This window comes from Varroa jacobsoni, unplaced genomic scaffold (assembly GCF_002532875.2).
Source record: "Varroa jacobsoni isolate VJ856 unplaced genomic scaffold, vjacob_1.0 scaffold_797, whole genome shotgun sequence".
Taxonomy (NCBI): Eukaryota; Metazoa; Arthropoda; class Arachnida; order Mesostigmata; family Varroidae; genus Varroa; species Varroa jacobsoni.
This window is the reverse complement of record NW_019213699.1, coordinates 118,020-144,182: the sequence shown is the minus strand read 5'-3', so window position 1 is coordinate 144,182 and position 26,163 is coordinate 118,020. Positions and strand designations below refer to the sequence as shown.

The window sequence follows — 26,163 nt, the reverse complement described above, 5'->3', positions numbered from 1 at the left end:
TCCAAAGTACGTTTTCCGATACGTTCGCTAGCCGCTATTCACTCCTTAGTGCGTCTCATAGTATGCATCGAGGATATAGCATCAACCAGCTGAGGCTCGCCAGCAGTATCATCGTTCTAACTATAATGTCTAAGCAAAATTCAACTATACCGTGGGTGTCTTCCAAGTGGCAGTACCTTCATTACTGACTAAAGATTGTATTCCATAATTTTTCTTTCCTTCAAAGCATTCTATGGCCTCGATATACCAATTGTTTAGCATTCGTGTAACTCGAAATTATGAACGGTCCGAGCAGTCTGCGTTGCTTTGACGACACGTAGGCTGATACCGCAACAATAATTCTGTGTTTAGTAAAAAAAAATATCATCATAGAGAAATCGATTTTGGAATTACATTCGTTGCTTGCGAGTGGCAAAAGCTTCAGGATCTCCGTGCGCGTATTGTGATGCTACCAGGGCGGCTAGATTTTGAGGGGAAATCTTTTTAAATCATCTAACCTGAATCCGATAGATAAGCCAGGCAACCCTCGGATTCTCTTCCAGTCCAGCTGTTGTTAAATCATTTAGAGAATTTATTGACTACACTGATAAGTTCAGTTGCGATGCCACCTGCTAATTAACATCATTTGTTTTTACCTTTTCCTTTTAGTTCTGCTGTCGATTATTTGGCCATATATTTGTTATTTTTAGCCGATCGCAATAATGTCCCAACGGATTCATTTGACAACAAAATAGTCTTCAGTAGACGTGACTGCACCCGTAAAAGTTTGTTCCAGAGAGGGAACTCTTCATCTTACATTCAGGGCATTTTTTTTTTACTAAGATGTTAATTCAGGCTTTCGGTACTCTTCGTCTCTTCAAGTAGCATCACTGGGTTCTTGCAATTATCGATGTTGCCCGTGCCATTCATATGAGCGCGCCCGTGAGAGCTGAACGGAACATGAGCGTTTTCGCAGTCTTGCGGTCAAGATCATCATCGTCGTCGTCGTCGTCGTCGTCGTCGTTGTTGTTGTTGTTGTTGTTGTCGTCGTCGTCGTCGTCGTCGTCGTCGTATGCACATTGGTCTCGTGTGCATTGCTGTACATACTGGCGTGCATACTAGCGTGCTTTGGTGTTGTTGTCCTTGCTAGAGTAGGTGCGGTGTTTGACTGGGCTGGAATAATTTGGCAACGATTTAAGTGGTCAACGACCGGTGAATCCGACTGTGTTTGCAACAGTGCAGTGCTCGACGGATCACCACCGGTTCCCTGTTTTTTCGACATGTTCTATGCCACTTCTGCATAATGGGATTACAAAGAAAGCTCCTCCGGCGGTGAACCTCTTTTCAACCCAAAACTATACTGAACATTTGGGTTCACTTTTAGCATATTACCAATTGATATCAACAATTGACAGCTTAGCGTGCTATAACAGTTCAGAACGCGGAAAAGCTGATTTGTTTTCATCAAGACCGCACAGCAGTGCTTGTAGTCGCTGCTAGTATGTAATGAAAAGCAAATATATATAAGCAATACAGTTTTGAGGTTGATGGACAAGGTTACATACTTTTTTTTTTTTTTTTTCGTTTAGTAACGTGGTTTACCGACGCCGTCATTGAAATGCGCAGAAACTCAGTCGAAATCAGGACGTTATACCTTGTCATTTAAAAAAACGCACTAGACGTTCTTATCCTTCCGCTGTCCACTGGCTACACGAAACCATAATATTTGTCTGTCTGTACTGAGGGTTGGGCTGTCATGGTATTAACACACAGACGACATATATGCATAGAGTATGTAGTGCATACATATGTTTCTTTTCAGTAGGTGTTTTCCTCTAGGGATTTTAAACGACTATGTATATAGAGAGATAGAAGGAAGGTTAGATAGAAAAGGGGCCTGAAAAAATCGGGTAGTACGCGGTGGCCTCAGGCTGGACGAATCGACAGAGGGAAAGAAAAAAAAACTCCTGACCGAGTGTGTGCCGGTGTTACGGCATTTGTGCCTAAGTCTGTGAGTGGCGGGTGCTTTTGTCTCCTTCTCATTCAGGATCAAATAAGAAACCTAGAAGCAAAAAAGGCTTTTCCTCATTTATTGTATTGCCGGAAAACGGTCACCTGCGGGGACAGCAAAGGCAACAGAAGTAGCACCGGCAGGCCTGCCGCCATGTCGGCCAGGACCACCGCTAGTGCTAGCAGTCGCTGTCTTTTTGGTGGGTGATGGCTTCATCGTTTGTTCTTTGTGGGTCGTTCAGCCGATGGCAGTAGCTGTGGTAGTCGCGGAAGCGGTGCCCGTCTCCGCGACGGATGCCCCTGGTTACCTGGTGCCGCTTTGCCAGTCCCCCTCATATCCCCGCAGCCTTCTTGCCGCTTGCGTTCTTGAAAACTCTGGCTAGCCAGTTTGGCCTGGTTGCTTGTGCGAAGATGCTGGAGATGGTCTAAAGTCAGCCGCCAGCTGGCCGACTCCTCAGAGACCGTTTCTATTTGTGGCCTCGGGGCATAGTAGGCGATAAGCGGCAAGTGTTGCACCGAGCGAGTCTCATGATGCTGCGCGACCCTGTGCGCACCGTTTGGTCGAACGGGACCTCCCTTCCACGAGCTCCGCTGGCCAGTCAACGTTAACGTTAGCCGAATAAACTAAGTACCGCAACCGTCGTTCCTTGCTACCACTGGTCGCTACGTACTCCATAGGAATTTAACTTGTCGAAGAAGAAACGGCGCCCACTAACTCTCGAGCCTTTTTCATCTCATACATATCAAGTCGGGCCTAGATCTTAGCTCACCTTGCTTTCTCGACTCAGTCGGAATCAATGCCAGCCGGGATCGACCCAACGGCTAATAGCTAAACTTAAACCTAAACATCTTTGAGGAGTTTCTTTTGTTGCTCGTGTCGATTGGTCGGCCGCTCAGTAGGTCGGTAGATCAGCCGCTCTGCAGTATCTTATACATCCTACTTGCCCATAGCCTCAAACCTTAAAGCTATCGGCATTCGGACTAGCAGTAGACAACGACTAGGCTGAGAATTACGCTTGCGGTATACTGAGGCCGTGAAGCGAAGGCAGCGGTCTCAGCCTCCGTAGCGACAAAAGATCAAACTAACTCTTTTATATTGCATTATGAGTGCAACAAACTCAGCCTGTGTGTATGATTCTGAGCGAATGGCTGCAAGGGCACTCGTTTGTTCATTAGTGACCCACAAGCTCCTATATATATACATATATATGCGCTATAGATGTACGCCGGAAGAAAAAGGAAACGGAAAACGTTCAAGATCGATGTTTGGAAATCGACTAATACTAGGGTATGAGTAGAACAGTTCTGATAGATTGGACAAGTGCGACACGATAGTGGAACTTTTATGATATTCAAATGGCTATTATTTTTTTGGCGGCTCACCGGTCTTATGATTGAATAAAATAAATTTTTAATTTAAATCAAAACATGAAAATATAGCTTCGTCTTTTATTTAATTCGTATTTTATTCTTCGACCTGCTTATAATACTAGTGCCGATTTTATTTCTCTGTTGTTTTCTGGTGTTTGGCACAAAGTGGCGCGTATCAACAAACGGAAATAAGGATCGCAAGGCTTAGGGTCAAACTCAATCAGTGATGTTTGAACAGTTGGCTAATCAAGACATGTTTGTAGTTAATGACAAAAATAATATTTAGAAAATAACTTAGGCTGCAAGTATTCTTATCGATGACGGAAAGATGCACACGTTCAACATAACATAACTGGAACTAAAATTATATGCACGGGTCATATTCTCTCTCTTTTTATATATACCGTGGCAAGACATGTACAGATGAACGGCCATTACAACTGTGAATTTTCATACTTCTATAATTCTATCTTATTAGTACACGCTATCCTGGATCCCTTCGTGGCGTCCACTTAAACTCGTTCTCCATTGCATTGAATTGCGTATTCACTGCTACTTTAATAGATGTGATATAAAAACTCTCCAACCGCCAGTTAATTATTTTGGTATGCTATATATATATATATATATAAAAGAATTTACAATAAGAAACATTGTGAGAAAGCTCAGCCGCAAGACTAATATACTTCGTTTATGTAGTGCTAAAGGAAAAATCGTGTTCGGGTAAACAATTTCGGGCTGTGATAGTTCTAGGTTGCTGTTTCCAATTTATCTAATTCGTCCGTTCCCACCTGAACCTGAACATAAGTGCGCACCTACTTAGAGTCCCCAGCTCGTGTCTAGATTTTTCTGCATCAAAGGGGTGCGACGTACATCAACGCAGAACACTCATTTCCCTTTCATCGTATCTAAGAAGACGAGAGGAAAACCTTTCGCCACCGAGGAGTTATCGATCATGCTGAATGGGCCGCGAACTATGCCTATGCTTGTTTGCCTGAACGTCCGCCTTTCAGTTGCATATTCGTCTTCCCTGGGCCTATCTGCTTTAGGCTTACAAATTGCCAGCCGTTGTCTATCGTCTTTGTGCATACGGTAACAGGCGATTCGCTCAGTTTACCAGATACCTGCTCCGCGTCTAGTATTCAACATTTGCCCTCCTCGTACGATTGACAATATCGCCATTAATAGCTGAAGCAGCACTAGCAACAGCAACAAAAGAGGCAACCATAGCAACGTTAGCTGCAATGAAGCTAAGTGCTTGTGTGCAAACACTGTGTGTGCGACCGAGAGCGTGGATCCTGTTGACAACTACATGACGGCCTTATATTGGCTCTCTCGGTCGATCGGCTCGTACCCTCGCACAATAGGCTACTCACAACCACCTACCTTCCTGTATCCTTTAGTCAAAATCCAGTCCCTAATTTCTGAAAGGTAGGCGATGTCAACAAGTGGAACAGAGCTACGTGGAGAGAGCTTTAAGTTGCAACGACGGAACGTCCATTACAATTGACTTATTTTCAATAGTCAAAAGAGTTCGGCTGCATCTTCTACTGGCTCTCGATTCTATCAAGATGTCTCCGATAGCCTCAGGCACATTTCCACCGCAGAATGTCTTATAAAATGCTTACTTTTTTGGAGCGTACAGACAAGCCAGTCACCGTTCATGTACAGCGTTCTAAGTTTGTATCTCTGTTGTCTGGTAAGAAATCTGTCACTGTTTTTCTTTGACTTTTTTTTATATCTATCCATATTCCGTCCTTTCGCTTCTGTGGCATTCTCCGCGGGCAAGGGCGAAACGGCAAATAGCACATAAAAGATATCCTTGTCTTGGTCGTGTCGTGAATAAACAAACCTGTAAAGAGAAGCTTGAGAGGCGAACAGTTGTATGGAAAAGAATTCGATCGCCATTACATGTATAAAAGCATCAACGTTTGCACGACGGACAAGATCTTTATGCAACTGCTCCGTGCTCACGGACAACGGTGCTTATGTTGCTAAGATACTCGGAACAGAACAACGCCTGATATAACAGAGATTCGCACGCATTACATGAGCATTGATATACTATTATATAAATGGCGCATACATGCGTAGCGTATACTGGCACTGTGCAATCATAATGGCGTCACATTAAAACTTTCTAAAGCAATTTTCTGCATTTTGAAGGCTGAAGGAAAAGCAAACAAACGAGAAAGTTGAAGTATCGGAGCTCAATAGTAGAAAAAGCAGACCCGACAAGATAAAAGAAGTTTCTTAACGAAACGACACTGTTTCATATCATCAACCCAGACGTTTTCCCATAACTCCCATTTCACGATACTTTTAGCGATCGCCAAGCACATGAACGTTTACGTCGACCCTCGAAAATAAGGGCCGAGCTCCTTTATAATATGAGACAGAAGCTCGACTGAAGAGGACTTGCCTCTTAGTGACTCCTTCTGCAGTAGCTGCTTGTTAGAACTTGCGACTCAAAGGGCCACACGTTCATTGACCTCAGCGCGTGCCTTCTTCGACATTTTCGTACAATAACAGCGAAGTTAAGTACTTATAGGGAGGTACACCGACCAACTGACAAGCGGGTAGGGACGCTACGAGTGTCTTCGCCCAAGTGAGACCGATGGCTGACGGAGAAGGCAGTGAATATGTCGACTCGGTTTAAAACAGTGTCGATAAAACGACTGGTTTGTGTCGCCTGAAAGCCGGTTGTGACTGGACTTATGGTCCTGCGCGTCTGCTATCGACGATCTGCATACTAGAGTCTTCGAAAAAAGTACGTGAATTATACTCTATGTTAAGGAAAAAATTAGGCTCTTACGGTTATGCAAAAGACTTTATCGGATCAGACTACGGGCCAATTTCGATACAAGTGGTACTAACGAATTTACAACGACCGAGAAAGCGTTGAATACAACCGTCAGCTTGCCAGAGCGAGTGCAAGTCAGAATCTAAAAAATACAAAATAACTTATGCCGGAGTACCGCTAAATAATCCTCAGAAACCTTGTAGAAGAGATAAATCTATCTCACATTTTTGTCGGACAATTTGCAAGGATGTTTCGAGGCAAGAAGGTTCACAAGATAGATTACATCGAAGAACCTGAGTTCCTAAAAACCGCGGATTTATCAATAGTTAGCTCAGAGGAAAAGCCACATTTTCTCCAGCCGTCATTACCAGTGTGAGTCGTGGATGTACGCGTATTATGTGAGGACACGAGCATGGTCGTTTGAGTATTTCTTTATAGGCGACTCCAAACCGAAGAGATCCGCAATAAAACTCAAACTGCTTCTCACCATAGTATGGGAAAATTGTGCCTATAAATTCATGCCGGATGTACTTTTGTTACTGAGAAATATTACCAGGACGTTTTAAGGCGGCCAAAATAAAGCTCAACTGCTGCTGCAAAAAAGTGGGTTTTTTAGCACAATAATGCACCGTATCACAGGCTGTTCCTTGCCTTGGGTCCTTTAAAGAGAAGCTCAGTGGTTACGCTGCCTTACCACACAAAGCCCCTGTACTTTGTCCTTTTTCCAAAGATCAAAGAATGTCTGATAGAAAGAAATGTAAGAAGAAACCGGACGATTTAGCTCGAAAACCGAAAAATCACACGGGAATTTACTTTAGCGGAGATTACCTTAAAGGGGGCAACTGGTATTTAAACGACTAAGGCTTGCACAATTGGTATAGAGCCGAACTCTTGATACCTTCCGGACCCAATAGTAAATCGTTGTAATTGCATTTGGCACTTCTAGGGCAGTTTGTACAGTAAGCAGTCTCGCGCCCAACGCCTTGAAGGCTTCCGGTTGTTCTTCTATATTGATGAAACGAAGCGGTCGCGATGTCATCGTATTTAGCGAAGTTACGGTTTTCGCCGTCGAGGCACTCGTCTCCGGTGTCCGAGAAGAAGATGTAGAAGCAAATGTGAGAAGCCTAGCTAATTGGGTGATATTCGTTTTAATCGTAAAGATAGCAAGAGACAGCAGGCGGGTGGTTTTAAGGCCGTACGACATTTTGACGCAGACAGACGCGACACCAAGCAGCCGTCTGATCGAACAGGGTGATGATGTTGAGGCTGCTAATGACAATGAGCATATGACTCGGAACGAATACATGAGTACTTGTGCGCCTCTGGCATTAAAGATATCCAGTACTAAGATTGATACGATATTGCCTTACTTCAGTTTCCTTGAACGCTAGACGTTAAACTTTACGTCACCACCGTCATATTTACGTCATAAATACCACCGTCAGGCATTACATTATACACTATTTCACATGTTGCTAGTACCACTGAAACAGGTTAAAAAAATTCAACTTTTACATGCAGATTCGCGTCACTGAAGGATCGCTCTCGTTATATTACAATGAACGGCTAAACACCATCTTCCGTTGCCACTAGACATGTTCGTCCGCTTGTCACCGGCCATGCCTCCATCTTGACCATCCAATAAACAACTAAACAAATCGACAAACGGGCCCCCACCAGGGGGGTTTGCTGAAAAAAGTTGTAAACGACATAAGGCGGTAGCAGGCCGTTATAACTGGCAGAGACGATGGAAAAGTACGATGATGAGTAGAAGCCTTTACACTGTTTACCGTACCGACTTCTGCATAGCTGCTTACTCTAAACGTATTTCTTCACGGACACACAGACGTGTGGGCACACGAGCCTTTAATGATGTATAACATGCTTCACCTTCTGTAAGGTGTCGTGGAGGTACTCGTTGTGTTTGTCGTCGTTGTCAGTGGCACGCGTCCCCGAGTGTTTACTTCTGGGATGTCTCAATTTTTCCTACAGCGAAAGAACAAGCGCTATTTTTTTATATACAGTGCCATAATGCAGGTAGACTGCCTTGTCATTTTGCCCTGTAGAGGGACTCAGGAAGTTTTTATAGAATGTAGCATAGCTTCATTCGAACTGAATTGTACGTCGTTTGTTGAATAGCAAAAGATACCATTAAAATAGAGAAAGATTTAACAACGGTATGTTTGTAATAGTACTGGTCGTTGTTAAGTGCTTTAACGAACTCTCCAAATGAGATTGCGCTAGGAAGCTAGACGAAAAAAAAAAAGCAGTTTCAGTTAAAGACGCCTAAATGATTTGTTAAAATTTTTCATACTATTATTGTCTCTGCGACTAGAAACTCAGCTACAATTCAATGCTGAGGTTCTCTTTTTCGGAACTAAAATATTTACTGGTCCTAACATACCCCCTAACAAGAACATCGAACGTCCAACGTTATGGGATTTGTGGGTTAAAAGCACCAATTCACCAAAAAAGTTCGAGATGACCATCGATTGCAGTGTGCGTATACGTATATTAAGGTACGGCTGATTACGCACACCTTATAAACGTAATTAGTTCCAGGCTGGCCAACTTGCACTGCGGGCCATATGTCCCGTCGAGAAAAGCACTGCTACGTTGAATAACGTGCCTTTGATGTTACTACTACTCTAGGGTAAGAAGCCGGCGAAAACGGCCTGTGCCCTATTTGATACACATGCGTGTGTTTCCCCTGTGTAGAGCAGCTCTGTGTACGAACTCGAGAGAAGGCAGGTCATGCATAAATGGATGTTGGGCTTAAACTGTTGGTAGTAGCTATAAGTAGCGTCTGAGTGTAGCGTGTCGCAACTCCTCAACTAGCAAATGTTCTATATCAGAATGTTGCTTGAATGGTGTTTTTTAGTAAAAATATTCGGCTAAATCAGTTGGATCTTTTTGTATCTGAAACGTTTTTTCGCATTTATTAATGATGAAAATAATTAGAACTTTAGATTTAATCTGGAATTGAAAACGATAGCAGAAACGTGCTTACTTGATCCGAAACGATGCTTTTCGAGTTTAGTATGCTGTTAACATGTAGCATGCAATTCATTGCTCCGATTTACGATAGTTTCCTTCCGTCGTGCGTCCGATGACACTTCTGAGAAATAGCTCGCAACTGAAGGGAAAATTAGCAAGCATTTCGTACACGGTTGACAAATATTAAAAATACTAAGTTTTATTTTTATACTTAAAATTATTTGGGATCAGTAGCATGGAACGCGCGAAGAAAAGCTCATAATTTTATGTACTAGCTCAGCTCTAAGGCGAACTCAATTCGTATAAATCATTTATTGCAAAACGTGCCATACAAATGGGCACATCCGGTGACAGTTGTCGCTCAGGCACGCAGAGACGCACAACAGAAGATGAACGAAGAGTGCAGAAAAACGAGACGACCGGCGTTATAGTAATTGTAGCTCCTCGCGACTAATTTTTTTTGTTTTTTGTTACAATCGAGATTGCAGAACCGTAGACTATACCATGTAGTTTGTTGTCTTTTGGTGCGATTGCCTCCGTGGACTGGCGGCTACCCCCCAAAAAAAAAGCCCCTCTCAACTATGCGACGGTACAACCACAGGGAGGACTCTACGATTCCGTACGAATGTAATGGTGCCAGGACTAGCAGTGGTAGCAATCGATACGGTCGAACCTATAATGCCAATACGTCCACGGAAAGGTTGAACATTAGAAGCGATTCTGGAATCCGTTACGTTGGCTTCTGCGTTCGCAAAACGCTCAGCTATCGTTGGCGACAGCGTTACGTTCCTAACGCATATGACGCTCGGAAAGCCGCTACCTGCGAAAAGATTAGATGTCGGTCAAAAGGGGAATATTTAATTGCTGTTCAACACAAGCAGTACTACATTTCATGAACATATCGATACAGGAAAGGCGCGCGGCTAAGGAGAGATCCCTACGAATCACTGAATGGCAACTTGGTCCTAATAAGTCAAGTGCGTCTGAGTGCAGGAAAAAGGACTACTAAATTGGATAATTTTTTTGTTCCACAAAGGTAAGACATATCGGCGGCTTACGTAGATAAAATTCTACATAAACGTAAAAGTGCTACTGAGTTGCCTAACGTTGGAACATCTGTAGCATACCAACTATTATTTTCAATGTATTGGAAATTCTCATTTTTATTGCATTTAAGTGTTCTAATATGTAGTTTGTTAAATCGACAAATTATCAACATGTCGCGAGCGCAGAGCCTTTAACCGGAATAACGATACTAAGAAGTACATGCAGTTTACTTAGATAGCGAACCGTTACGTGGTGCTACGTTTTGAACAATTCAACTTCATCAAGGATTAGCAGGACACACTATTTGAAATGTACTTCACTGAAAGAAGAGGTTTATTATTTAATGAATCTCTGCACAGATCAGGTAAAAATTGACGATACCCCGTCAAACATCAGAAAGTTAGATGATAAGGCTAAGGATGCTAACCTTGATTCGAACTTTTCCTCGATTTCAGCTACATGTTTACCATTTTCGCCTATAATAGGCAATCTAACGCGAGTCCTACCAGTTTACCGAGCCACATCAAAAGCCCCATAGGCTCTCGAACAGGACCCAAAATGCTAATCTAAAAAAAGATCATAGAAAACATTTCGAAATCTTTAGAAAGTCGGGGCTATCTTTCGAGATGCAAAACGTTTTTGTTATCAAGATGCTTAAAGGAAAATAACTTATCTCTCTAAGTATTAATAGTTAACTAATGAAACTGAGGGAAAAAGTATTTCCTGTGGTTTTCCTCCGTGGCGTTGATTTTCATTGTGTATAGCCTTTTATTTAAAACACATGCGTCGTTTGTTCCAAATTGAAGAATATTTATTTCACTATGCTAATTCACGTTGTCCTTTCTGTAAAAGTTAATGCCGGATGCAACACACGTATGCGATCGTCTTTTCCAGTCCGTAAAATACTTTTCAAATTTGAGCATCGGTATAGCGTTCGTCTTAGCTCACACCATCTTTTTATCGTGTCGAAACGCTTCGCGTTCATCATTTTCTTTTGTTTTGAGAATAGAAAATATCGCAGGGGATCATAACCAACGAGTGCGAGGGTAGGGGGCAATGCGGTAGGCATATCGAGTTTGTTTGCAAAATTTCTGTACGAGTGGTCAACTGTAGGCCGGTGCATTATTACGATAGAGGAAAAACTCTGAATTTCTTGCGCCACGGTTCTGGTCTCTCGTCAGACAGGGCAGAGCAATCGGTTTAAGTCTTCTTGAAAATACTTCTTAGTAACCATGGGGTCGGATGACATAAATTCGTAATAAACAATTTCCCAACTATCGAAGTAAGCCGTAAGGAGCACTTTGCTTCTGTGTATGGATCGCGGACTTTTTTCAGTTCAAGCTCATTATTGAACTGATACTACATCCGGATCTCTTTGTCGCAACTGCACACTTTTGTGTGATCACCTGTAAGATGTACTCAAGCAAGTTTGACCCTCATAGAAGTGCCAACGGACTTTCTTGACACGGTCCCTAGAGATTACCTACCTGGCCGACATTCAGCTGTTTTGGCACCAGCCTAGCTTTAGGCCTTCTGACGTTTAAATAGGTTCTCAAAAAGGGCCCAACATGAGCCAGTCTCTTGTCTTTTCCTCTTCTGCTAACTCCCTTTTGGTTCTTTCTTGGTTCAGCGATTGGCAGGCACGTTTGTGATCGCTATCACAGGCCTTCTAAGATTAGGATCGTCCTCAGTGGACTCCTGTCCGTCTTCAAAACGCTTGAACCGTCTATTTCCTTAAGATTTACGCCGCGTCTAATATCCTTAAGCATTTGCAACATCCACAGAATGTCTGTGCGGTTGATTTTATTTCTATATAAAATCTAATGTGCACTCGTTTTTTTGCGAAAAATTTTCGTAAAAATCTTAACACGTAAGCCCATTCACTACTAACGGGAAATTCAATAATGCCCAAATTGTTGTGCAACTTCAGCTGTGTGTAACAGAAGCCCAGCTTTTTTTTTTTGTTTTTTTTTTTAACAGAAACACAGTTCGACAAACGTGAACGACAAGCGGTCGTCCAGTGCCGTAGACATTGGAGCCACTTGTTCATTTTTAAACAGAGGATTATATAAAAAGAATCCGGTCAATTTTTAACAGTGTATCTGAATGAAATAAAACATCATAAATACATTTTTGAACATACTAGAAATATTATTCTTGACACTCATATTTATCCAACATAAATACTACCCACCGCGATTGCCACTTCGATTTGAGATGAAGCCTTCTCAGAGGCTCGGTCAAAAGCCTTTCCTCGTCCTTTTCATAGCACTTCTTCTTTAGTGAACAAATCAACGATGTCATGTTGAGGCTTCTTCGAGTCTCGTCCCTTGAGAGGGTTGAGGAACGAATGGCACCGATCAAACCTATAGGTTTCAACGTTCCGAAAGGTACCTGGCTGATTTTTGTGACATGCATCTGTGATCTTGTGAACAGGCCATGGAATGATGCGTCCATTTACGTCCAAGTTGTTCACTAATGCCCTAGGAGTTATTAAAGATGCACTTTTAAGTAGAATCGAATAGGCACTGTCCTTTTTCTGTAGTCAATTGCACCTTTTCTAATGCTAGAACCTGTTTCCCTTTCTTCTGTAGCCGCTTCCGAATTTTCTATAGAGTACACCGCCGATTTAGCGTAATCTAAAAAGGTCGTAATATCGGTGCAACTCGTCCTGCGTAAAGACACTAGCTGGTCTGTGCTCATACTCCGAAAACGACGTACTGTTTTTCGTCATGATGAGTTTGTCGTGCTGTTCTAGGAAAAACTGCTTTCTTTTTTTATTTGGTATCGAGAATAGCGGATAAGCGCATGCTCGGTAGGGTAAACAGCCTGCCAAAGTTTACCGAACTTTATTGCCCTTTTCGGTATATATATCCAATGTTGCACAGGAAAAAATTGTGACGGCAAGTAAATATAGTAGAGATAAAAACAAGCTAAAATTAAATTAGCTATTTAAACAAGCTAAATTGGATTATTTATCACCAGAAAGTAGTCCACTAATTAAAAGTTTTAGCGATTAACGACCGACCCGTTGTGAGCGTGTGAAAATCATAACGCATTTGGATCTGGATCCGCTCCAACTAAGGACACAATTAAGGCGTACAAACGCGCCCAAAGGGGAGGCTTGGAGACAAACTGCAATATCCAAATTAAAAACCAACGTCCTTCCCTCCGTATTTTTCTACTGTCAAGTGATTCTACTAAAACTAAAAAGAACCATTAAGTGATTTTAGGATGATTGTGCTGTAGAGTGCGTCAAAGTAGCCGTGCCTAAACCGATTCAAGTATGAGTCGAACCTTATTCAGGTCCGATCCTTGATCATAACGGTTAATAATAGCGAAAGAAAAAAGCGTATCTTCATTTATCTCAGCTGGATCTGAGGTTGCTCACTAGGATAGTAACAGAAATTTTTACTGATACTGCCGCATGTCCGATCGGCAACTGTTGCCGACATCTTTAAAGAAAGATGAAAAAACGCAGATTTAATAGGGCTCAAATAGCGTTTTACTGTTTAGGACGGAGGAAGCATGCTAACCGTAATAATTAAGGTAGTTGGCCGTTGTTTGCCAGCTTAAGTATATAATATTCGTAATTATTTAGTCATAGAAATCTATAGTTGAAAACAAAAAAAATCAAGAGTGTGCGCTGACACGCTTAACGCTGGCCACTGCTTCTGTTTGCAGAAAATATCGCACACCATTTGAATTCATCGCTATTTAGTGTTTATATTCATTAGTTTACGGCATCGCTCACAACGTTGACCTGTTGTAGGTTTCCGTAGTCGACTGAACTTAAAACTTTTTCCCTTATTCAACGTTTGTCTCGATTCAAACTCCGAAAGTAGATCCTAAGCGGTAGCCGGTGATTTCTCGAGGGACAGGAATACGCTCCAACTGATTTGCTGTTTTGAAATCTTTTTTTACAGAAGTACGAACAATTCGATCCTTTTCCGCTCCTTCTGACTGTAACCTTTAGGCGAAAATCGAATAAACTCATAGAGAGAACAGGTTTCCTAAATCCATAATTGAACCGTTACACACATTAATCGATGGGTTGGTCCTGGGAAAGGCAAAAAATCTTTTTTGTCAGTCCTGTTTCATATTTGCCTATTCCTTTCTTTTGTTCTTCGTTCCTAAAACTGACTACCTTTACCTATTTATAGTTGCTGTTTTTCTCTGAACATCGGCTCAGTGTTGGTATAGTTTGAACCAGAAAAACAGTGTAGAACGCTGGGAGCGCAGAGGACAGCAATCCGAAGGCATTTCTCGGTTTGTTCGGTCGAAGCAATTGTTTCGTTTGCCGGTTGGACGCATCGTACTTTTTGCGAGCTAGTAAGACATCCTGCTGCCGTATGGGCGTGTAGTAACCCATCATTCCTCGGGTACGATGCGCACTACATTTACGTCTGCTGCGGCTTACGCATTATCGATTTAACTGTTCGGAGCAAGGCAAAACTGGCTAAAAACTACGGACCGGTTTCCCCAGACAGTTTGTATCTCGTGCGAGTAGTCACAACTACTTCGTACAGGTTGGCGCGCTGCCGGTTCAGGAGAAAGTCAGTCAGGGATTAGATGGGCGAAGTAGTGACAGATGTGGCTCTGCTTTCGAAAGGGAAGCAGGCGAAGATCGCATCTACCGCTGATTCTCGCTCGCGACGATCGTTGTGCATTGGGCATTTCTCGGGTTCATTCGCAGGAACCCAGAGCCTCTCGAGTTTGCGAATTTTTACTTTCTGTCTCCAAAAGGCAGCTAAGCAAATAAATTTACAGAAAATGGTACAGACAGTTCATTACGTGATCGCGGACCTAGGCAGGAGGGTGCAGCGTACGAGTATTTATAGGCAAACTGCTACGGCGAACCACTTTTTACTCTGTGTCCAAGCTGCTGTTTCCTACCCCATAAGTGTACTGCGTATCCAGATCAACGCATCTACTCTTCGACGTTTTTCTCTGCGCTCTGAGCCCTTCACGTTTGTGCGCATGGGTATCTGAACACATCTACATTTGCTACCAATTCCGTCACTATTTTCACCCTAGCCCCTTCTTTCATCTTTAACCGCTAAAAGCAAACCAGTCTAACCGTTTGCAAACACAATCTCAAACGTGTATGCAAATCCGACATCATTTCGTCTCTTTTCGTTCAGCTTTGCTATCAACATGCCTTAAGCAGTAACAGTCATCTAGAAGGACGGAAAAAGAGCCGGCCTCACCTCGACAATAGCACGCGTGCTCACCTCTAAACGTACCAAACTACGTCGGAAAATGCCTTGGTAAATTGATGTAATATGTCGAACGCTGCCACTAATACTTGGATTAATATTTAGAGTAATATAATGTTATTTATACCTGAAAGATGCAGAATTTCATCGTTTGAAAGAGATTAGCAGATTTTCTCCTAGTCGTTTTTTTTTTCTTAGAATCCACCGTTCAACTAGTTTCGCCGCGCCGGAAACCATCGTTCCATAAGCTGGTACATTTACGTTTATGCGCAACTGGCCCTATATCCGACCGCTAACTGTTGAAATTGAAATTTATGATACAAAATTTGATAGCTTATGTTTATTGTACCAAGGCCCCTTTTCCAGACACAGTTGATGGAAAGTGGCTTACTTTATATTGAGCATTGCGCTAGGGTGTTGGTTTTTTCTGTGTTAAGTGAGACCGCACAGCTAGCTACCCAGTCAATACGCCACGATAAGGGCAACCTTCCCTGCTAATGTCTTCGTTGTGTTTTCGTGTGTGAACAAAAACTTTATCCGCCCAGGAACAACCGCGAATCAGGGCAGCAAGCTGTAATCGAGTAGCAACAAGTAAAAGCAATCTGATGAAAAGGAACACTATTGCCTCCTGTATCACCTCAAACATCGTCAATATCAACAACAACGACACTGAGCGTTGACCAAAAACGTATCCCCTTTTAGAGACTCTTCCCCTTGTTTATATATATATATATTATCATTAAAGTGCATTTTTTTGATGACTGGCATCTTTGACCTTGGAAGTTTAGCTGGAACCTTACATTTAGATTGAGCCTTTCTGCTAGCGGCTACAATTAAGTTAACTTTTTGTTACAATAAAAAATATTCCATGATACCTACTAGATGTGCCAACAAATTTTTATCCTTCTTGAGGGATATCTAACGTAATCCTCATAACGTTATTGCCGTTATGGTCTACAGTCCTCTGCTATTTGTCAAGCGATTGGCATAGCCTTCTCTATAGGATTCAATGACAACCTTTTGAGACAAAATAGTTAAGGATCCTCCTCTTCTGATTTCTTGCCTTTCCAAAAACCGCTTTCCGACTAACGCGTTCTGTATCGAGCTGAGTAAATGGCCGTTGGAAGAAGTCAAGTCTGGCGAATAAGTCGCATGTCGAAAGCCTTAGGATGTGAATTTTAAAATATTTAGGCCAATCATTTGTTTATATAGTTAATAATTTAATTGAGGATAATTGTCAGTACCAAAGCTATGAACTCCACTAAACAGAATACGCCAGTGTCTATGTACGATATGTATCGTTGCAAACAAGATTTGTCTGCGAGCAAACTGTATACAAGGTAAGAGATCAACGCGTCACTCGAAATGTTTTATACTGGCACAGCCGAAACGTAAATATATTGGCCTGTCTCGTACTTACGTAATGTGTTTACTAACGTTTAAGTAGCTCCTGTGATCCAGCTAAAGAAGAATTGCGACAATTTGGAACAAATTTTCACTAAAAATAGATAAAATGGATGGCTCATAAGATGTGGGATGAATAAGGACCACCTATTACGATACCGCCTATTTTAACCTTAACTGATGCGTAAAGTCTGCCTTTGCGCAAAAAAAAAAACAAGCGAAAGCCGTCCTTTTTTAGAAAATATTTTTCATCAAATGTAACAAGCAAGTTTTTGGAAAGTCCACAACTTACAACGGTCTCTGAGAATATCTGCGGTTGAGCAGCCTATGTACGGCAAACACTATTCCGTTAAACAGATGAATCATATGCTGTTGTGTCGTATTAAGGAGTCACACTTTTTATGTTAATTTAAAGCATTTCGCTCAAAGTATACTATAAAACTAAGAGCTAAGCAACATTAGTACAAAGAATTACCTTTGTTTAACACAGTGAGTTTGCTGACTAATCTTCATGTACGCACCGTTATTAAGAATGCCCCCTCCGTTGTCCAAAGCATGTGGTTTTAATTTATCCGAAGTCTGAGTTTAAGTGGTCCTGGTTAATCACTGTGTATGAGACCGCTGGATCAATACGCCGACTCTTTTCTTGTATTTTTGTCCTTCCGTATTGGACGATAAATAGACGAGAATTCGGCCTTGCCCATCTTCCTTTACCCTGGCGCCATGTTCGGCTTTACTCTCGACAGTATTCCAAAAAACTTTCAGAAACAAGAATCTTCTCATTATCTGTTGTAAGGAAAAGGGCGTTAAGCAAATTGCTCGCGGGCAAATATGTGAGAAGAGTCCGTCTCGAAAAGCGCTTTCTACGAAGATCAGACATTTTATAATAAGAAGAGAGATATAGGAAGTTAGCGTACGTACTAATGATTATGTATTAAGATACCCTTACTAGGTTTTAAATTCATAACAAGAGTTTCATTAGTAATAAAAAACACAAAGTAAGGTTTTGAGATTAAGGTGAGAAGCTATTATGAATACACCCGCCTATTTTCACATCGAAAAATCCCCATAATCTTTTAGCTTAACTTCAAATTTATCTAGTGGTAGGCACTGAATATTAAGTTTAGAGGATTTACCTAAAACCTTATTTTATTGACACACGTGTCTAGAATACATGTTTGTTATCGGATTCAGACCAGCTTGCCCCAAATCTAAATATTTCGAGTTTTACGTTCGGCATTGCCGTAAAGCATTTCATCAAATGGTTGGCTCCCAGATGGCGGATTCGAGCCTTACTAATCCTAGGCCAAATCCGTTACTCAGTAGGCTATCATAAGGACTCGGCCCTAAGCAATGGTTTTGATCTCAGCGCGCGCGCAGAAATAGCGCGTTTCATTTGTGTGCGAGTGATGAGGACGTGTTCATACAGTCAGGGAAAATGCACAACCAGCTCAATCAACTGAGTTTAACCAGTCGACGAATCAGCGACTAGTTTATAGGAACTCAAATACCAGCAGATGCCATTGTCTCTGCAGGCCGCTGTTTTCGTTTCATAAAGACACGTATGCAGAAATAACAAGGGCTAATACTTTATATCTTCACGGAGACTGCTGTCTCTAATATCTGTTGGATAACGAAATTTGTTGTCGATCGTTATCAGTAGCAGTACGATCTTAATCATGAACAGCAGTAAAAACATCAAAATCGAATTTCAACTATGAGACGACGACAACGATACCGGCAGGTCAAAGCTTCCGGCTTCTTTACAATCCACTCTTTCTCCAGATTTATCTACCTCGTAACTATATTTATGTATGCACTGATAAGCACCGGCTAGCATTTTACAGTCATCTAAGCTTCTTTTTTTCTTTTGCGTTCTCTCTCTCCCTTTCCTTGATGTTTGTCTGCGAATCGTTGGTTTATCTCTTTCAACAGTATCCGCCTCTTCGAATAGGGATATTTGAAGCAGACGGTGATTTGGCCCGATTGTTATTAAACAGCGGGCTCCGTAACGCCACGTAAAGGGAAAAGTTAACTAGAAGGCGTACCTGAAGTTGCGGACCATGACATTGCTGAAAATTAAACATCTCCGAGACATGGCCTGTGCTAATCCTGCCCATCTTGCTGTTATGTACATAAATTTATATGGGTGTACAATCTATCTAAATATTTGCGCTTCCGGCTTTCTTCCCATTCTGTACGGTAAGTCTGCAACATTGTGCCAGCTGGCCCTGCACTGCCTGAATATCGGTATGGTGGGGTTTTTTTCTGGGCCTGATGGAGTGAACGGCAGCGGTACCAGCAGACACTCACGGTAATTGCGGGAATACTAGCGGGATGTATATAATGGCCAGTCCATTGTTCGACAGCCAGTAATTAGCCAATATAATAGCTTCTGCATTATAATCTTGTCCATCATCTCTTTCTCTTCGTTTGTTCTTACTTCTTGATGTTATCCGTCGTGCGGTATCTTCACTTCCATCCGGTACACTACCTCCCAATTGTCTGCTTTTCTCGCGCATTTCTATTCCCAGACATACAGTTGGCGTTAGCGTCGATATCTCTTTAGCGTGTTGGTGTGGTCTAAATAGAAAAGGCCAATTAGTAGGCCAGAATGGGCTACTCCGCTCTGGCTTTACCAGTAGCAGGCATAAATCGGTGGTTATTGCTGACGCAGTTATGGCTGGTCCCCACCGTCGCTATTCGTCTCTCCTCCCCCAGACATGGCAACGACGAAGCAGCAGTGGTGAAGGCAATAGTGATAGCAAGCCGTCTGTGCGTCTAGGCCTACGGAGTCGTTTTACTACTGATAGAGCAAGTGGCACTAAAATGCGACTATTATTAAGCTGCCAGGGCGGTAAGGTGGAATATTGACCCTCATCAGCAGTCGTATACTACGACAACAACGGCAATGCCCCTATGCTGCTACTGTTAGACTGACAAAGTGACGAGCCATTACCAGCTTCGCCTTATGACAGTAGGACAATTTAAGGTCTTGGTCCACACAAGAGTGTCCGTCATTCAATGAGGTTTTCGGATTTGGGTCTAGGCTGTACCCGGTCCGTTAACTATCGTTGCCCCTTCTCCTCTGCTATCCTTGTAACTTCCAATGTCAATACAATTTCAGAAGTAGCCATTTCTCGTGTCGGTCTGCTGCCCGCCAGACTTACGTAATAACCGATGCATACGCCTTGCAAATATACTGACACTTACAAGATTTTGGCTTTCTTCGTTGCTTGCCTAACGGAACAAATTTGCTGTGCCTATTAGCGGCCCTTTGTTTTGCAAGACTTGTAGATTGATGTAGTAGATTGTAGTATGATTTCTTCCCAAATTGCTCAGCGCGTTATTAAATAATTGATTGTAATCTGACCTAGACAGACGCGAACGAGCGAGCAAACTGGGCAGTATATCTTCGTATTTTTGCCGTTGTTAACGGTGTCGCTGTTTCAACAGGCTCGCAGTCGCCAAACGCATGGTAGCTCGACCAATCCAAACGTCTTTGATGCGACACGTTCGTCGAAAATTCCTATTAGTCTATAACGCGGACCATAAGGAAAGTCCAGCCGCAGTTGTTTAAGCAAAAGGTAGGTACGTGAGGCACGGGATACGTCGCCGCCAGTCTCCTCTTGGGACTGATGACTGCGAAAAAGGATAGAACGGTCGGGTAGCAATTTCAGCGTGGAATGTGGAAAGGAGAAGCGCAGAGAAATACTAGTAGTAGTGGAAACGGGCGCACTCTTCGCTGGACGACGACAACGACTCCGATGGAATACAGACGATGGACAGTGACTGCCATGCGGGGACGGCCGATGGAATGACAGCTATTAAAGTGACAGCGGATGACTAACAAAAGCTAATTCAAGTAGCCAGATAGCAGGAAGCCGCGTTAGCGAAAAGAGGAGCTGCTCTTGGTCTCACACTGCTGCCCTCCTCGAACTCTAAGTGAAAAAGCAGACGAATAGTGGTGAACCCAGCTGTCGACGAACTGTCAAGGGGAGTCCGTAATGGTGGGATGGTGTTTTCCAGAACGGGACTCCCGGGAAAGACGGCGTTAGATATGAGGTGGAACAGAAGTAAGGACACGACTGTGAAGACAACGGCGCGACGGAAGACACGTTCTACTAGTTAAACAATGCGTGTTAGTGGCGATGTCTATCACAGCTATTCATCACCCACTCATCCAGCCAGTCATCGGCCTATGATAAACACTAGCAGGACATCCACTGACACACAGGTCACTACGTTGCTACATGCGCTAAGGCCGGCAGGCCTATTGGTCCTTCTGCTGCAGCAGTAAAAGGAGACTGGATGAGTAGTAAAAAACAATTGAAAGAAACAAAGAGCTGGCGGAGTACATATGGCAAAATACATATAGGAACCATCTTTGTTATGTGACAAGCACAAATTAAGTACGCTTATTGTACTAACTACACGATCTGCAGCCCTGGCTAAGCATTTTTTTAAAATAATTATGAAATTATTATTACTGCCGTATGGACATACATAAGGGTAGCTTATTTTAGTTGTGCATTATTCAAGTTATCGTCGTTAATCGTGTTAGAAACGAAAATCATTCATTAACCTGATCTTCTACTAATCTGTCACTGAATTTAACTATCTTCGAAGTGATTAAATAGTTACTATATCGAGAGTAAAATGTGCTTGTTTTTTGCAATTGCGGTGCAGCGTGGGAATCTCGCAGCATATCCTTAATCCAAGTGACCTACAGAGACCTACTGGAGTGTACAGGACGCCGAGTTGGCTTGGTTCTGGCTACCTAGCGTGACCTGAGACCGACAAACATACGAATCCACAAATTAATTTCAACCTACGTCTAAAATGAAGCAGTCAGTCTCATTAGAGGTTTGTAGATAGTAGATGCTTCAGAACTCTAATAAGATTCGTTTCTCTTGTAGTGTAACGTCCAGTTAAGCTACCGAGGCCGCTTACAGATGGGATCGAATTAATAGCAAGTGTTGGAAACCACTTGGGACTGCATATATATGTTCAGTACTGATATTTTAAAAATTACTTAGATCTAAACAAGTTCACCCTTTATCAACTACTCCACCGATCGGATATTTATTTATGTCTATAACTGCTTGTAGATTTCTAGCTGAGCCTTCGGTCCTTATCATTTTATGTAGTTTTTCATGAATAGGGTTAGCTGTATTCAGAAATTTTTCTGTGAAAGCCGTGATATAACAACCTGGCAGCGCTTGTTGTCATGCATCGTCAGGTTATTGCTTACGCTTCGTGACTGCTGCGGTCAGACGAATACATTCATCCACCCACGTAGTCCGCCAGCTCGTCGTGCGCGAATGATCTGAATCGCTTCACGCCTGTCAACGCTTCAGTTGAACGCTCGTAGAGCATCACACAACACGACATCATATCGATCTTTAGTATAGAACGATGTCGTTTAAGGGGTTTCAATTCTCAACTTTTTTCGGTAACTTTAAAACTAAAGTACTAATCTAGGGTCAAGAAAGATGACAGGTAGCTAACGCGTGTATCATTTTGTTGTAAAATTTCACCTTGTTGTTCATATTCTCAATGTTTACGTCAAAACAGATTTAGAATGCGCTTAACACACAAAATAATTTCAAACGCCTTGCTCACATTGTCCCGGACACATCTGTAAACCTACTATTGTAACTTTTTATTAAGGTACTTGTTTCGGCAAAAAACTACGGCGCCCATTGCCCGTTTTGTACATTAAAGATCAGCTTCAAGATTACGTCTGTTTGATCTGCATTATCATAAGCAATGGTCCTCACAGGCAGTCTTCGAGAAACCTTGTTCTAAGGTCAATTTCCTACAATTTAACACCCAGGTTAATATATATATATATATATATATACTAATAATTTGGCTCGATATTAATACAGCAAGCACTCTAGAGAACGTAGTTTATCCTCAAAAATATGCCATTTTTTCAAAAATTGCAGGCATTTTTAGAGTTCCATTATCTTAAACAGTATAAGCAAGTAGAGTTTCTATAATTTCTTATGTACTCCTTGTTTACTTTTTGCCGCTCTCCTCTTAGTTGCTGTTCCGGTCTGGCAAAAAGCTATATCGCGCGCAATACCCGTTGTATAATGTTCTGCCGGTTTTACGGGCACTCTTTATCTATTTTTTTTTTGAAGCAGGCCAGTGCTCAGAATCAGCTTTTTGATATGGCATCAAGGATTCGTTTTCACTATGAGTGTGAGCGGGGTGAGTTTGCTAAGACTTACCTAGGGTTTCCCCAACGGAGCTATAAAACGGCACAGCAGGCAGACGACTATACAGCTATTAAACTTACTAATGATTTCTTTGATAACTTTCTATTCTGCTGGCAATCGATTTCTGGTAATCGTTTTCACCAATGTTGAGTTATGAACTGGCGATACGACATTTTAATATTGGATTAGCCAGATTGATCAGAGAGATAGGTCTGCGCGCATTGGCCCGAGTGTTACGCTAGCAGTCATACATAAGCACGAACTGCCCGACATGAAATCGAGTGGACCATTTTCTTTACTTGGAAGAAACAAAATAATGAATCGCCTCGTTCTGGCATTTTTTTTTTTGATCGCTTCAACATCCAAAGAGGGCGATGGGAAATTCTTGGGGCAAAGGGTCATTTGCATGGATTTGCCGCTGACAAAGATAACTTTTCAAACGATGGACTCGGCACTTATGTAGCTGGCATTAAAATGTATTTTTATGCTTTGACTAGGTACTGAATGAAAGTTGATGTTAGAAAAATCCAGTTAACGCTTCTCTGTTACAATGCTAAATTATCATATATTTACGTACTGGTACATAAACTCTGTGAGAAGTAATGCTCGCTAGTTCTAGTGCGAACTGTTCCTAAACTTGCAATCTGTCTAAGGACAAGTTATTCGTATAGAGTCACGTTATCCCCATTCAACAGCCTGGGATCTATATCTACCGTATGAGCGTCTGTGTTAAACTTCGATTACGTTCGATCATACCATTAAAATGACAAAAAAAAAATTGTTAAATAGTTCTTATCAATGCTTTGGTCGGTTCATGTGCGATAGCGGGGAAAAAAAGTCTGCATAAAACGGCTAAATCGGTAGACATGATATCCTTGATTTAAGATTTTGATCAAAAAGTGGATGATGACAACCGATCCTATTAATTATATGTGAGTTGAAGACGAGACATTTTGAGAATATATAGTTGTTCATCGCACAAACGGCCTAAGTTATTAATACGCGACGCCGAAACATATACTCGGCCCTGTTAGACTGTATTATGCCAGTCCTAAATGGAAATAGAATTCTATAAACAAATAATTATTATGACAACTATGTGCAGGCCGATTAGAGCCAGAGTTCCTAATGAACGTGGGGAAGAGGGAATCCATTCGAGGTTTAGGAGTTAGGCTGATACAGGCAGCTGAACGTGACTAAATATATGCCTCCAGCAAGGACGCAGACGTATGGCCTGTCTGCTAGCTAGCCAGCCAGCCTGTATTTAGATAATCTGCTTAGCATTATGAGCCTTTTAAATAGGACTTACATTAATTGCATTGAATTTAAACGGCCATATAGTGTCTCAACAGAATGATGAGCACTAAATATATGTGTTTGTTGAAGAAAATATTTAATCCAGAATTCTATCGGTGCGCTACTGAAGCGACGTTAAATGTTGGCTGTCATAAGGCAGACATATTCGCAACTACGTAAAGACCAACAGCGCACAAATGATGCTAAGCAACTGATTTTGGGGAGAATTGAGTACCGCATCTTGAAGCAGCTTCACATAGGTCTTCGGTCGGTCAAACTTCGTTCGCCTTTTCTGATTATGCGAGCGGAACGAAAATGTCCACAAAAGATGTATACGTAACCTATAAGTTACCTATATTCTGTGGACATTCTAATTCGCAGTTAATTGTGAGAGTGTAAGCCATTTTTTTGTATTTCACTGCTGTGCATTGTGATCAAACAGCATCGCAATGTATTGAACATAGGACACGAACGTATAGAATAATGAAAGCCTGCAATAGGCGCGTCGCTCGTTGCTGACTTGCGTTACCTTTCCAGCAGAGCGGTAACAATAATAGTTGCATTGTCACTGTCTATACGAATCTGTTTCTAGTGGAAGCTATATCGAGGCGCTGAAGCTCTTCGGGAAACAAGCACCGAACGTGCAACCAGGAAATGTTGATTACGGGAACTTACGCAGCACGTACTAAAACTAACGAGCATAGCGCCAAAACCTGGACGGTGTTAGGTTGCTAACAACTGTTCACCACCAAAAAGATGACCGTCTTAATCCAAGACAGTACTTTAACTAAAGGTCACTTTTACCGAATCTCAAGGAGTGTGCCTGCTCACTGGGAAACAAGTTCCAATTCTATAAAAAAAAAAAAAAAAAGAAGGGAAAAACATGTTTTACAGCAAAACCTCTTTTATTTTTAAAGGTAAGGTTTTTTCGAATTTTACCCTACAAGTATATTATAGATCCAATGAAACGCCGATCTGTTGAAATACTCTGATATTGTGTAGGATCATCATTCGTTCCTTGAACGCTAAGTAGAAAAGTCTTTCCATGAAAGTGTTTATATATATTCTTATACAATGGCTAACGACGGTGCTGGATGTTTGGCAGCCCTTAATACACATTTGTGCCAGTGTGTGTTCTATGCTCTTGTAGCATCCTGTGTAAAGGGATCTAACAAATGAAATATCGAACAGAAGTAGGGGTCGGCGGTCGGCCATTTTAGCTCTCTGCGATTCGAATTGGTAATCCTTTTCCGCCCAAAACTGGTACCCACGTTTCTACACATTACATAGATTTGTCGTATAATGGAATGTCGTGTAAGTTGCCACCGGTGTAACCATATGTTGTTGATTGAATTGTTCGAAGGCACTTGACGACAAACGCCGATATGCCTCATCTAATCGGTTACATATTTACGGTTTATAATTTTATTAACTGCCAACTGCGGCATTATAAATCGGTTTTTTGGGAATAATGGTTCTGTTCCCTTCACAGATAGAATCATCTTATACGACGGTTTTGAATAATGTTTTGTTGTTTTTTCTTTTATTACTTGTGTTAATTTAAATTACGGACATGATTACAAGTTATGTTTGCTATTTTACTCGTATGAAAATAATGGCCGCCCTGATTTGAAAATTTCCTATTTAAAGGCTCTCCGTGACACTTCGGATATCTCTAGACTATAGGAAAACAGTTGGGGTAAGAAGTAATGAAGCCAGTTGTGCCAAGACAATTAAGGACTCTTTATAAATACTGACAAAGGTAAACACGGGATCCCCATAACACCCTGATGAGCTTCTGTGTTCA

General features: G+C 41.9%; 1 protein-coding gene and 1 long non-coding RNA gene across 6 annotated transcripts in view; both read left to right on the top strand.

The window, feature by feature from the left end:
* LOC147753022 (frequenin-1-like) overlaps positions 1-26,163 on the top strand; it is a 132,250-nt gene that overhangs the window by 9,796 nt on the left and 96,291 nt on the right. The window contains exons 1-4 of one of the 4 annotated variants that reach the window (XM_086969853.1): positions 4,945-10,196; positions 15,352-15,477; positions 15,972-16,766; positions 18,766-19,032. The exons of 1 other annotated variant lie outside the window; for it this stretch is intronic. In XM_086969853.1, the coding sequence (XP_086825979.1) occupies positions 18,894-19,032 (139 nt within the window). In that variant the 5' untranslated portion in view covers positions 4,945-10,196; positions 15,352-15,477; positions 15,972-16,766; positions 18,766-18,893. Of the gene's footprint in view, positions 1-4,944; positions 10,197-10,223; positions 15,478-15,971; positions 16,767-18,765; positions 19,033-26,163 lie in introns of those variants that run through there. 2 more of the 4 variants (XM_086969852.1, XM_086969851.1) reach the window with 2 other exon arrangements.
* Positions 19,060-22,573, top strand: LOC147753026 (uncharacterized). Of its 2 annotated transcripts, none has more exons than XR_015312478.1 (3): positions 19,060-19,807; positions 20,287-21,696; positions 22,073-22,573. It is a non-coding gene; the product is annotated as an uncharacterized LOC147753026 (long non-coding RNA). The 2 variants fall into 2 exon arrangements; XR_015312477.1 differs by having other exon boundaries at positions 19,060-20,000.